Below are 13,894 nucleotides of genomic sequence, written 5' to 3' on the forward strand. Positions count from 1 at the left end.
CACCATACATACATATAAGTATATGTTTATATAATTTTGTAAGCACTTCACACACTTATCACAAAAAATGTCCTTATCACCAAACAAATATCCATATCACCACAAAAATGTCTCTGATATCTAGCCTGTGTCAACACAACAGTTGTATTTCCTCACTGCCGTTCATAGCTAAGTAGCTTTCTGACAATCTACAATCAGAAGGGCACAACCAAAAACACATGGTTTCCACAGTTACTTACCATTGGAGAGAGTATGAATGGAAAGCATAACACTGTGGATGTCCTATAGAATCTATTTATTTAGCTAATTGGTTTTGGCTTAGGAGGCCACCACAGACTAATACTGTAGAAGAACCAAAATTTTTTTCTCTTAATTTATGAATATTGTTCTGTCCAGCAGAAAGAGAAGGATCGATTTAACATTGTAAACTCTGATCAGGCTAAACACCAAATTTAAGGAACTGTAAGGAGGCTTGATCAGTTGTTCACACGCTTGTCTGTCGTGTGTTTGTAGCATTACATGCTTGTCATTGTGTCTGACTGACAGTCCAGTCCAATGTGTTTATACGCAGTGTGATTGTTATTAACGCTTAAAAACCACAGCAGCGATGTAGATGACGCTAAGACACATGGGGCCACAAACGTCAGGAAACACCCCAAAAGTTGATGACAAGTGTTGAACAAGAGATATCACCAGGTGACGTAGTCCACCCCTGTAGCTGAGTGGTTATCGCAACAGAATTTGAATCCTAAGGGCCAGGGTTCCATTCCCGGCTGGGTCGGAGATTTTCGCCTCTCAGAGACTGGGTGTTGTGTTGCCTTCATCATCATCATTTCATCCCCATCGACGTACAAGTCGCCGAAGCGGCGACAAATCGAGACTTGCACCCGGCAAACGGTCTACCCGACGGGAGGCCCTAGTCACACAACATTTAAATTTACCATGTGACGTATGCCGCCGCACGTGCAGCCGTTGGACTTGTCGATCCTCCCTTCATCGGTAGGGGCTGTGCATTTCATCACTCCGTTAGTCTACTCTGCTTTCGTTCTTGCATTATTAGATGATACGATAGTGCTCGCGGTACAAGACTACGATGAATCGGTTTACATTTACGAAAACAGAGCAGTCTAGCGGAGCGATGTGTAGCACTGCCCCCTGCCAGTGAGAGCAGGATCGATAAGACCAGCTGCTGCGAGGTACGTCACTTGGTGAAGTCACATGTTCAATATTTGTCGTCAACTTTTGTGGTTTTTCCCGAAATTTGCAGCCCCATGTGCCTGTAATTAAATTAGTTCTCTCAGGACCATATACGTCGCTTTGTGTGTATTTAAAAGTTAATAAAAATCACCGTCTAGTATGCACTCTTCGTCACTGGCTCCGACCACGTGTTGCAGGCCACCCTTTGGGGCACAGTTGGCGGGAGCCTATGCTACAGGCTCCATGATGAGCCTGGGAGACACAGCTTTGCCGAACACCTGTTGGAGCTCCCCTGCCGTCGTTACTGGGGTCGCGTCGCCTCCACGACGAGGCTGGCGGACACAGGTGGATGCAGTTGGCGACCACCTGTTGGAGCAGCGTCGTCGCCAGCTGGTGTTACTGCGGCCCCGCCGCCTCCATGACGAGGCTGGGAGGCACGGGGGACGCGGCTTCCGCCTGGTAGCGCCGCCAGTGTCCGCTGCCCGTGGCGTCACGCGCAGGCTCGCAGGGCGTGTCCCGCATCACATCGTCTACCGCGCCAGTGAAAACGTGGTAGTTGTACTCCGTCGTGTTGATACGGCCCAGCAGCAGCACCGGGTACACATTCGTCAGGAACCACAGCTCGTTTCGAGAAGCATCCACCTTGCAACAGACACATCAAGACATTGTGTAGTTTATACAACGTATTTCTATGGGGTGTCCGAAAAGTCTTCCTCTGATTACATAATTTTTCTCTGTTTTAGGTTCGCAGTACGTAAGTAGTGGACGAGGCGCAGTGTCCAAGAAGCCATGTTAACCAATCAGGAGGTCAGTGTGTCCTGTGGTACCATGAGACACGATCACCAACCACAGTGCAGAGGCACTTCTAGACAACATTTGGAAGGAATCCACCTGATATCAAGAGCATTAAAGCCTTGAATGAGAAGTTCAAGAGCACAGGATCGGTTGATGACCTTCTGAGGTCCGGTCGACCAAGAACCTCAGCAGACAGGGTGGAAGCTGTAAGGCAGTCTTTTCTGCGAAGTCCGAAGAAATCGGTGCGCAGGGCCTCACGTGAATATCAGATGCCAAAAAGGTCTCTCCATGACATTTTACACAAACGTGTATTGTTTCGTGCATACAAAGTGCAAATCGTTCAGGCCTTGTTGCCCAATGACAGTACACATCGATATGACTTTGCAGTCGAAATGCTATCACGTATTGAGGACGATGATGGTTATCTCAGATGAATTGCGTTTTCCGACGAAGCGACCATTTTTGTCAGTGGAGTAGTGAATCGCCATAATGTGCGCATTTGGGGTTCACAACCCACTGGCGAGGTCATGGAGTGCACCAGAGGCAATCCAAAGGTGAACGTTTGGTGTGTGCTATTGCACGATCAAATTATCGGGCCATTGTTCTTCGCTGAGGCTACCATCAAATCTGCAGTGTATCTGGACATGTTTCAACCGTATGCTGTTCCTCAGCTGCTTAGGTATCAACCCGATGTCTTGTTTCAGCGAGACGGTGCATCGCCTCATTGGGGTCTGGACGTCCATGCCTATCTCGATATGGCCTTTCCTGGGCGATGGATTGGTCGTGATGGGCCAACGGTTTGGTCTCCACGCTCTCCTGACATAACCCCATTAGACTTCTTTTTATGGAGTTTCGTCAAGGACGAGGTCTACCGAACACGTTTACCAGATCTTGAAACCCTGCGGCAACGGATAACCACAGTCGTTGAATCGATCCCTCCAGTGATGTTGGCTAATGTGTGGACGGAAATTGAATATCGCGTATATGTGCTACGTGCTACCGAGGGTGCTCATGTGGAAGTTTACTGATGTGTGAAAAGAACTTTGATAGTTTGTGAACAATTAGACACCAGTTTCATATTTGTATCTTACTTCTAGCCTGAGTTATCAATTTATGTGATCAGGGAAAGACTTTTCGGACACCCTGTATTTCACAAATTACGGAGTGTTTGAGGTACGGTGTCTTTCTCTGTAACTTACAAAATAATAAGTAAAATGAATATTTACTCTTCCTGCAGCGTTATGAACGTAGTTTATTTAGTTACTAGCAGAGAAAGCTGTCGTTGTCCAGGTATTTATTTATAGTTGTGGCTCCTCGCCCGTTCCACACAGCGTCTAGCCATGTGCTTAATGTTTATGGCGTCATATTTCCTGAAATATGCGAGGGTTGTTCGGAAAGTAAGGAACGATCAGTCGCGAAATGGAAACCACAGTGAAAATCAAAACTGTTTTCTTTGTACTTTTAGCTACACCTTCCAGGCACTTCTCTACATAGTCGCCGCTCCGACTTAGACATTTGTCGAAGCGTTATACAAAATTACCAACACCATCGTCATAGAAGGCAGCCGCCTGCGCTTTCCGATGATTCTCTAAACTGGTCTACAGTGCGTAGCCTGCTCCCAAGTGTTCTCTTCGTATCCAGCGTTTCATGTGAACAGAGATGATACTCAGGACGATCAATTAGGGCTGTGTTGTGAGTGATCGAACACATTCCACCGAAAATGCTGCAGGAGCGTCTTCACTGCCCCTGCAGAGTGCGGCTGAGAATTGCCATGAAGAAGGAAGTGTGTGGCAGTTGTGTTAGGTGGGATGCATTCATTAAGGCGAAGCCTCTCAGCGGGCCCTCCCACTTGGCGAGAGACATTGTTGTTGTAGGCACCTTTACTCGCTCACAGTGCGCTCGCAACTGAAAAGAGCGTCTTGATGCGATCAACGGACATACTAGAGACACTGCCCAAAAGGTCTGTGAAAAGCCTCGTCAGATTTTCGCAGTGGTTTCTATTTCGCGACCAATCGTTCCTCACTTTCCGAATAGCCCTCGTATGTCGTACACTGATATAATTTTGTAGGTACATTCAGCGACAGATGTGGATACTGTCTACGAAATTCGTTGCGAGTAGAGTGGGTAACAAAGAAGTAATAAATTTCAACGCCATGCATGATATGGCAGTTTTTTTACTGAAATTATAACTTCAGGCACTAACAGAGGAAAAATAGAGAGCGATAAACTTTTTTTCTTTCATCATTTTGTGGCAGTTGTCAGCCAGTAAAAAGTTTGCAAAGGTTTGAAATTATGTGTAAAGTTTGTAGGAAGTAGCTAAGTCCTCTCACTCACAAGTACTGGGTGAATAAAGTCCGCAAATTCAGGTGCCGTGGGCTACGCTTCTTTTTCCTCCCCACCCCCACGCCTTTGATAGTTGGGTGTTGCATGACAGTAAAGTACATGCGTATGACAATGAATATATGTCCTAAGTTTGGTTGCAATCAGTCCACTGGTTTAGGAGGACATGGGGAAGGTACGTACCCAAACACACACACACACACACACACACACTTTTACTAAATCACACACATCCACTTTTACTATATGTATCAATTTCCAGAAAGTTACAGCAACAAGCTATAATTTTTGAAATAGAACGTTATTTTTTCTATCGAGTAGCTGACATTTATAAAGCAACTGTGCACAAATCAGTTCTGTCTATTTCAGTCAGGAATCTAGAAATGTTGATAGTTTTGGGTGTATTCTGTACATAAAGTTGCTGGTATAACGGAACGATAAGCGTGCTCGATGCAAAGTTTGAAGTCACCTGGGTTGGTTGGCTGGGTGACATAAACAGAAGTATTAACACCGAAGCGCCAAAGAAACTGATATAGGCATGCACATTCAAATACAGAGATATGTAAACGGGCAGAATACGGCGCTGTGGTCGGAAGCGCCTATATAAGACAACAAGTGTCTGGAGCAGTTGTCAGATCGGTTGCTGCTGCTACAATGACAGGTTATCAAAATTTAAGTCCGTTCGAACGTGATGTTATAGTCGGCGCTTGAGCGATGGGACACAGAATCTCCGAGGTAGCGATAAAGTGGAGATTTCCCCATACGACCATTTCACGAGTGTACCGTGAATATCAAATCTCCGACATCACTGGGCCTGGAAAAAGATCCTGCAACAATGGTACCAATGACAACTGAAGATAATCGTTCAAGGTGACAGAAGAGCGATCCTTCCGCAAATTGCTGCAGATTTCAATGCTGGGCCATCAAGTGTCAGCATGCGAACCATTCAACTAAACGTCAACGATATGGGTTTTCGGAGCCGAGGACCCACTCGTGTACCATTGACTACTGCACGACACAAAGCTTTACGCCTCGCCTGGGCCCGTCAACACCGACATTGGGCTGTTGATGACTGGAAGCATGGTGTCTGGTCGGACGAGCCTCGTTTCAAATTGTATCGAGGGGATGGATATCTAGTGGTATGGAGACAACCTCTTGAATCCACGGACCCTGCATGTCAGCAGGGGGATCTTCAAGCTGGTGGAGGCTCTGTCGCTATGGTCGCAGGTTCGAATCCTGCCTCGGGCATGGATGTGTGTGATGTCCTTAGGTTAGTTAGGTTTAAGTAGTTCTAAGTCCTAGGGGACCGATGACCTCAGAAGTTAAGTCCCATAGTGCTCAGAGTCATTTTAACAAGTTTTGGAGGCTCTGTAAAGGTGTGTGAAGGTGTGGGACGTTTGCAATTGAACTATAAAGGACCCCTCATACGTCTAGATACGACTCTGATGGGTGACACGTATGCAAGCATCATGTCTGATCACCTGCATCCATTCAAGTCCATTGTGCATTCCGGCGGACTTGGGAAATTTAGCAGGACAATGCAACACCCCACGGTCCAGAATTGCTGCAAAGTGGCTCCAGGAGCACGATTCTTACTTTAAAAATTTTAACTGGCCACCAAACTCCCAAGACTTGAATATTATTGAGAATATCTAGGATGTCTTGCAACATGCTGTTCAGAAGATGTCTCCATCCCCTCGTGCTCTTACGGATATATGGACAGCCCTGCAGGATTCATGGTGTCAATTCCCTCCAGCACTACTGCAGACATTAGTCGAGTCCATGCCACATCGTGTTGCGGCACGTCTGCGTGCTCACGGGGGCCCTACAAGATATTAGGCAGGTATGCCAGTTTCTTTGGCTCTTCAGGGCAGATATGCCCCCAAAAAGAAATGTACTGGTGTCCGTGCAGGCCATTCCTGATTTTGGTTGGTGTGTTTATCCAACTACATAGAGACAAGCGTGAGTTTGAAATTAAACCTTTCCCCACTTTCCACGTTGTAAGTAGACTGTCGCAGCTCCGCCAGTCTGGAACGCCCCATCTGCCTGAAGCAAAAGTTCCAATTAGATAGCAACCCTTTTCATGTTCAAAACATAAAACCTGTGTATAAAACTGTACTTATTTCGAAGCCAGTAATCAGAGTTTGACAAGTGAAATGTCATTGAGTTCGTCTCTTCTAGAACTACTACACTAGTAGCAGAGATGTGACCGTGGCGATCATGTTCAACGCACCTTTCACACACTGTGCTCGTTGGCTGACAAATGCAGGATTTGCTACACTGGCGAGGTATTCTGTACATTCCAGTCCTCCGGAATCACAGATCGTCCTTCGCCGAACCGAACCGAGGAAAGCACAAGAAATCTTCTGACCACCTAAAAAGATTTTTCTCGGTTCGGAAAAGGACAATCTGGGACTGCGGAGGGCTGGAATCTATGGAATACGTCGCCAATGTGACAAAATCTACTTTGGTCAGACATAGAGCACATGCGTCAGAGGTGTGTTCAACATCATCGCCACACTCGCCTTTCGCAGCCCAGTAAGTCAGCCATTCCCGAGCATTGTATCTCCACAGAATATTCCATGGATTATTCTGTCGCGGAAAGTTTGGCCTCGACTAGGTTCTTTTGGAATTCAGTTATTAAGGAATCGGTGGAAATAAGGTAGGCGGAATATCTTCTTAATAATGGTGTCGGCTTTCAACTGGATAAGTCTTGGGAGACGGTGATTTCTTTAATGTCTGCATGAAGGAAACATTTTATGACTAGTGACACGTCTAGCGACAGCTAATTTTATTTAGTTGACATCTGCATTTTAGCTGTGCAAGCTCGCATTCCGACAGAGAGCTGACATGTAGTGTCACTATTTCGCCTGCTCCTGCGCGTCATGGATGGATCAATATTGGTACGAAGTCAGCGACGTGATCTAGCGGTCACCAGTGCCAAATACTCCCCTGAAGATGGCTGAATGGTTGTCAACCGAAATATCGTCGATGTCATACGGCTGGAATCCTGAAACTTCAAGGAAAAAGGAAGTAATCACTGTGTGATTTATCTGGAGAATGCTGGGGTGAGACGAAATTTGATAACTAAGGGAAGCAACGTTCGTGACTGTGTACTACGGAGTACTAGCTGAGGCACTATTGTGGAGCGGAAAGACCCACTTGGACAGCTTCCTGCGATGCTTCGTCTTGGCAGTCTTCCGGAATCTCGTCAGGAGATTTCAGTGATATGCTCCTGTACTGAAAGCCTCTCACAAGCATAATCTGTTAGCACTACAGCATGACAGTTCCAAAGAACACTCAGCATCAACTTCTCCGACGATGGTTAGATCTTTGCCATTTTAGGTGGTGATGAATCCACATATTTCCACGGCTGGCATTTCTCCTGTCTCGGAATCATAGTGATACATTCGGCAGAGGTCCATGATGATCATAAATCTAAGGAAGTTATCTGTGCTGGCGTGACATAGCTGCACAACATTTCTGCTTCTGGCTCGGTTCCATGGATTTTGTGAATGGAATTGAGCAGTCAGTGAGGATTACCTAGTCCTGAGCATATGAAATAGAAGGACCACATATATCCACAGGTAATGGAACTGGCACATTTCAGACTATTATTAAGATACTGAGAAAGTACAATTTGTCTACGAAAAAGGTAACTTACAAAGCTTCTAAATGACTTGATGGAATATTTTTGAAGTCGATGGGAGTACCTGGGGTCGCAAAATGAATAACCTATTGTGGTAGACCAGACGTGTAAGTTTCACATGATTTCCTAGAATCGTTCAGATGAATTTCGGGATAGATTTTTTTTTTTACAAGGATGCGGTCGATTTGCTTCCCCATCTTTGCCTAAATGAGTTACTCTCTTCCAAGGTTGTATACTGGTTTAGGTATGTTGATGTTTTGTGCTTATGGACATACCAGACAACTTCAAAAATTCCTCAAGTAGCTAAATGCTAAACACCACAGCAAAAAATTCGCAATGGATTTTTGAGATAAATGCATAAATCATTTAAAACTAACCATAGACATAGGTGATCATATTCATACTTTCAAGATTTATACGAAACCTGACACCACAGACAGTGTAATGCCTTCAATTCTCAACACATAGTGATCCATAAACATACTGTCTTTCCCTCAATATACATCGCCTAACATCAACCCCCCATAATCAAAGACAACTTCCAAGTGGAATTAAATTCAGCCAGACAAATGCCTACCCTCCTACCTTAGTGGAGTCCATAATGCACAAAAAGCAGTAACAACAGGTACACTCTCTTCTTTGCCATGTTCTCGACCCACCACCTCATGGTTGCAATGAATGGTGCACAATTCCATGTCTGGGAAAAGTCTCACTGAATCTAACCAGAAAGCTTAAATTCAGGAAATTTAAAACATTATTTTATATGAACAAAAGTGCTCTACACTTTCTACTCAATGATGAAGACAGCGCTCCATCCTTGGAAAAGAGTGGAATATACAAAATCACTTGTAATTGTGTCAAATTCTGTACAGGCCAGTCGGGCAGGGCAATAACCACCCTCTTGAAAGAACACCATAGAAGTTGGAAACTTAGAAAAGGAGACTTTATTTTTGCAGACCACCCGCATAAACGAGGACGTAGTTAGAAGGTGCAGAATGAAGTATACACCACATTCATAAAGGAATGAAGATGAACTACCTTGATATAATGGAAATTAATAATCATATGTCCATCTGCTTCATTGTCAGTAATGAATGACTATACATAGTTCCCTTACTCACCGCCCAACTGCAGATATTACTCATAATCCCACCCAGGCCATGTTGTAAATTACCCCCTTAATCACGTGCCCCATTGTTTCCTTTATCTCAGCACTATAATTTCTCTTATCCTTTAAAAAAGTCACTGTATAATCGTAGCGGCTTCGCTTACGTGCTTCAGCTCACTAGTATATATTATCTGCTTTTAATTTAGGGCTTCGTAAAGAAAAGATTATTTTGTTCAGCCACATCATTGGAACAAGTCACCAAAGATTAATGTTCAATTTATTTTCTCATAATACCAATTGGTATTTGTTATGTAGTTCATTAGTTGAAGTGTCACGTATTTTATCTTAGTTGAATAATCTTACGTCGCATTTGCAATGAAATAATTCCTCTCGTTTTACTCCTAGATCTAACATTAACAGTTCTCTCGTACTCTGTTGATGCACTTGTTTAAAATTTTTGATCTTACAAAAAGTTCACTGCACCACATATTTATCTTTGTACCTGATGAAGGGCTAACAGTCGAAAACCGGTTTGTTAAATAAGTAGTAAATATTGTAGAATATTACATCGGCGTTGTGTGTGTTTTCATTCATAATCTCTTGCTATGTGTCTTATGATATCGACACTCTCTAAACATTAAATCTGTATTATTTAGGGCAAAACGAGTGCTCAGACGTTTATTTAGCTCATGTAAGGGCGTCACAAAAACACGGAAGAAATTTCAATAATGACAGCTAACATATCCAAAATGTTGTTAAAAATGTTAATTTTCTCGGAGTGATATCTAGAAACATTCCTACACACTCGTCACATGATAAAATGGAACGTAAAATTATGCTAATTGAAATTCACACAAACGTATTCAAGCTCCGTCCATGAATCAGGCACAAATAAACCACTGTACTTGTCGAACACTTTACTGACTTTACCCCTTTATATGCTCTAAGAGACATACACTAAGCATTCACGTTTTTATCTCTGACATATTTTCTTAGAAACAAATTAAAAAGAGTTCCAGTCTCCTGGTTCCCATGAAAATGTTCGGGAACGTTATTTGGTGCAAGCAAATTCTAGAACTGGAAATCCTCTCCCAAATGCTACGAACTGGAAAACCTTTTGTTCCACTCCGTGCCTTCTGGGTTTTGGATGAAATGAACTGAGCTTAATTACGATCTAAATCTCAAACAGCCCGCCCTCTCAATGAAAATGTTTTTAACTGCATGGAAAAGAACGGGTCGTAGTATGTACAACACACAAAAAATTAGTCATCCTCAGGAGACGTACATCTATTACTGTGTAACACCATCTCTGGCCTTGATAAAGGTCTAAATTCGGCAAGTAAGAAGGACCACCAGTTTTCTCAGTATGCCATATCCAGCTGAAGCTAAGCACTGACGTTTATATCCCGTAGAGGTACCAAACTGCGTGAATGTCGATCGTTACGAGGGCCGTTCAATAAGTTATGCAACACATTTTTTCGCAGATAGCAGATAGCTGTCATAGAGGTTCTTTTGGATTAAAACCAGAGCATCGCAGATATTCATAGACGCTTTCAGGAGGTCTACGGAGACCTGGCAGTGAACAATAGCATGATGAGCCACTGGGCAAGGTGTGTGTCATCATCGCAACAAGGTCGTGCAAACCTGCCAGATCTCCTGCGTGCCGGCTGTGACTCCTCCAATTTTGGAACGTGCGGACAGTCTCTCGTGAAGTGCTCGACGGATCATAATCAAACACCTCGTTTCTTAACTGGGTGTCTCTGTTTGCGCTTCTGACGCACACATTTTCCAGTTGTGGTACTGAGAGCTGTACGCCTGCTGGGTTTCTCGCCGCCTAACGGAAAACCATAAAGAGCATCGAAGGACCATCTGCGCAAAATTGATTGAACAATTACGAGGATGATGGTGATTGCTTTTTGTCGAACATCACAGATGATGAAACATGGGTTCATCACTTCAAACCGGAAACAAAATTGGAATCCATGAAGTGGTGTCACGTCACCTCTCCTTCGAAGAAAAAATTCGAAGCTATACCCTCAGCCGGTGAAACCATGGCGACCGTCCTCTGGGGCTCTTGAGTGGTTATGCTGTTTGATACCATCCTTTATGGTGCAACGATCAACCCTGTAATGTATCGTGCTAGCCTCAGGAAATGGAAGGAACGACTTCAGCATGTTCGTCGCCACAAAAATGCAAATAAAGCTCTCCTTCTCCATGACAACGCGAAGTCTCACAGAAGTTTGCGCACCCGAGAGGAGCTCACAGAACTTCATTGGAACGTGATACCTCACCCACCCAACAGCCCAATACTGGCACCGTCCAACTTCCATCTGTATGGACCACTGAAGGATGTACTCCACGGGCAGCAGTACGTGGATGATGGGGAGATTATTGATGAAGCATTGAACAGTAGGATGGTACCATGTGGGCATATGGCCCGTTCCAGTAAGGTGGCTTAAGGCCGTCACACTGAACGGAGGCTATGTTGAAAAATAGGGTTTTCTAGCGAAAAGATTTGGTAATAATGCGTATTGGAAGCATGGGTAAAACCAACCTGATTTCAGAAAAAATGTGTTGCACTAGTTACTGAACGCTCCTTGTATATTTCACCCACTGAATCAAATCACGATTTTTCTGCGGGAGTAAGATCGGATGATTTAGTGGGCTACTCGAGGTGCAGATAATGCCTTAAGTGTTTGCCAAACCATAAAAGTTTATGTGCAGCCTGTGAACATGGCTGTTGTCATCTTGGAAGTGTCCACAGAGTCTCATCAGGGAGATGTAGAAGAAGAAACAGCACTTGGTCACCGAGTATATTTAAATAAACATTGTGGTTCGTGTTCACTATAACCAGAATAAATGGGCAAAAGTCATGGTACGAACTCCTCTGACCGCCCCTCTCCCCACTCTGGAAAGCATCATAGAAACACCTCCAAAGTGAACCATGCCCCCCAGCAGGCTGTAGATTAAACGCTTCATTGGGCCATCTGTGCAGTTTGTTATTTGGATAGAGGCAACAAACTCGTCGGACCACGCGACACGCCTCCAGAAAGCTACTGTCCAGGCTCTGTATTGTTTAGCCCAATGAAAACGTGCAGATGTGAGCAATTGGCTACTGCAAGTTACTCGACTTTAGATGTCCAATGTAAGCAGTTCTCTTCGCAAAGTTAGCTCGAAGACTGGTGGAGATGGATTTCCAATCACTGATAGCAGCAACACATGGTTGATTTTGGACAGATTGACAATGAGAAGGAGTGACACTAATTTCCAGTACCTTTAAATTAGGGGCTTTTTACAGCCATTGGTCTTACTCCACGTCACATGGCAGTGAGTTGTACACTATTCTTTGCAGATACTTTGGACCTTCCGTGCCAGTGCACCAACAAATCTGAAAATGTTATTAGCGGTGTGGTCATAGGGTTGTCCAAACATCATAAATCCTTGCTTCCATTCCATCGCTTCTTTATATTAACCCATCTCACGTACTAATTCCATACAACCGACTGGAACACGCACAACGCCTCAAGGGCCTGACATATTTTAGCAGTTGAGGTTCTGATGATCGCCTAGTATCATTAACAAAGAGCATTACAGGCAAATTTCTAAGAGCTAGTCTCAATGAGTTACAGTATGTATAGTATGGTATAAACCATGTGCATAATAACTGGATAGAGTACAGAGGACATAATTATACAAGACATAACCACAGCACATAATAATACAACAAACTATAAATGCTAATATCCTCCTCAGGCATCTCAAAGAATTCTTTAATATTCATTTACTGGGAGCCCTTTCAATTTAGTTTTCTCTTGCCACTTTTTTGTAGTAAGGAGCTTAGCTTTGTAGAATTTTTTGCTTTTCATATAGGAGCCGTAATGTTTTCTCTCTGCTGTGTCCTTTGGGTACAGCATGAGCGTGTTTTCTCTGATTTCCTCGAGTTCAAAACCAGCAGCCTGTTATTTTTCGGTGCACTTGGATATCTAACATTTGTTACTGGTGAAGAAGAATACCATAAATCTATATATTTCTTCAAAAAAGTTATCAAAAGCCATTTCAGCTCCCCTTCCCTCAGTTGACAATTATATAAAAAGTCCCAATATGCTGTCTGTCAACATAAACTCTTATGTACTCTTCCTTTTGCCCTCTTATGAGTAGCATTTTAGGTTCTTCGATTTTAATTGGTTGTCTCTTACAGAGTGTGAGGAGAAAGGCTCGTCATCTGCCAGAGCTCCTCCTGCAAGTCTGACTGTAGTGTCTTCCCTGTGTAAATTCACCATAATTTCGTTTATTCAAGCATTCTTACATATAGCACAGTTATTTACTCAACATTGGTCCAATGATCTTTGCATATTGATAAGTATCCTTGTGACTTGTACCCCTGTGTTTACGATTTCTACGTTAAAATCACCACAGATAACTATTCTCGACTTAATCACCAAGACTTTTTATAACTATTGACACACATTTTTCAATAAAAAAATTACACATCCATCTATAGACCTATACACACTAACTACATTTCCATTCTTCTGTATTACACAACTAAACTCCCGATCCCATTCTACATCTACATTTATACTCCGCAAGCCACCCAACGGTGTGTGGCGGAGGGCACTTTACGTGCCACAGTCATTACCTCCCTTTCCTGTACCAGTCGTGTATGGTTCGCGGGAAGAACGACTGCCGGAAAGCCTCCGTGCGCGCTCGAATCTCTCTAATTTTACATTCGTGATCTCCTCGGGACATATAAGTAGGGGGAATCAATATATGCGATACCTAATCCAGAAATGCACCCTCTCGGT

At 43.7% G+C, this 13,894-nt stretch overlaps 1 protein-coding gene across 1 annotated transcript in view; it reads right to left on the minus strand.

The window, feature by feature from the left end:
* Positions 1–276: 276 nt before the first annotated feature.
* The window catches only part of LOC124771032 (L-dopachrome tautomerase yellow-f2-like), a 51,299-nt gene continuing 37,681 nt past the window's right edge, over positions 277–13,894 (minus strand). Inside the window, exon 5 of the mRNA XM_047249272.1 lies at positions 277–1,839. Coding sequence (XP_047105228.1) covers positions 1,594–1,839 — 246 coding nt within the window. The 3' untranslated portion in view covers positions 277–1,593. The remainder of the gene's footprint in view (positions 1,840–13,894) is intronic.

Source organism: Schistocerca piceifrons, unplaced genomic scaffold (genome assembly GCF_021461385.2).
Source record: "Schistocerca piceifrons isolate TAMUIC-IGC-003096 unplaced genomic scaffold, iqSchPice1.1 HiC_scaffold_866, whole genome shotgun sequence".
NCBI classification, from domain to species: domain Eukaryota; kingdom Metazoa; phylum Arthropoda; class Insecta; order Orthoptera; family Acrididae; genus Schistocerca; species Schistocerca piceifrons.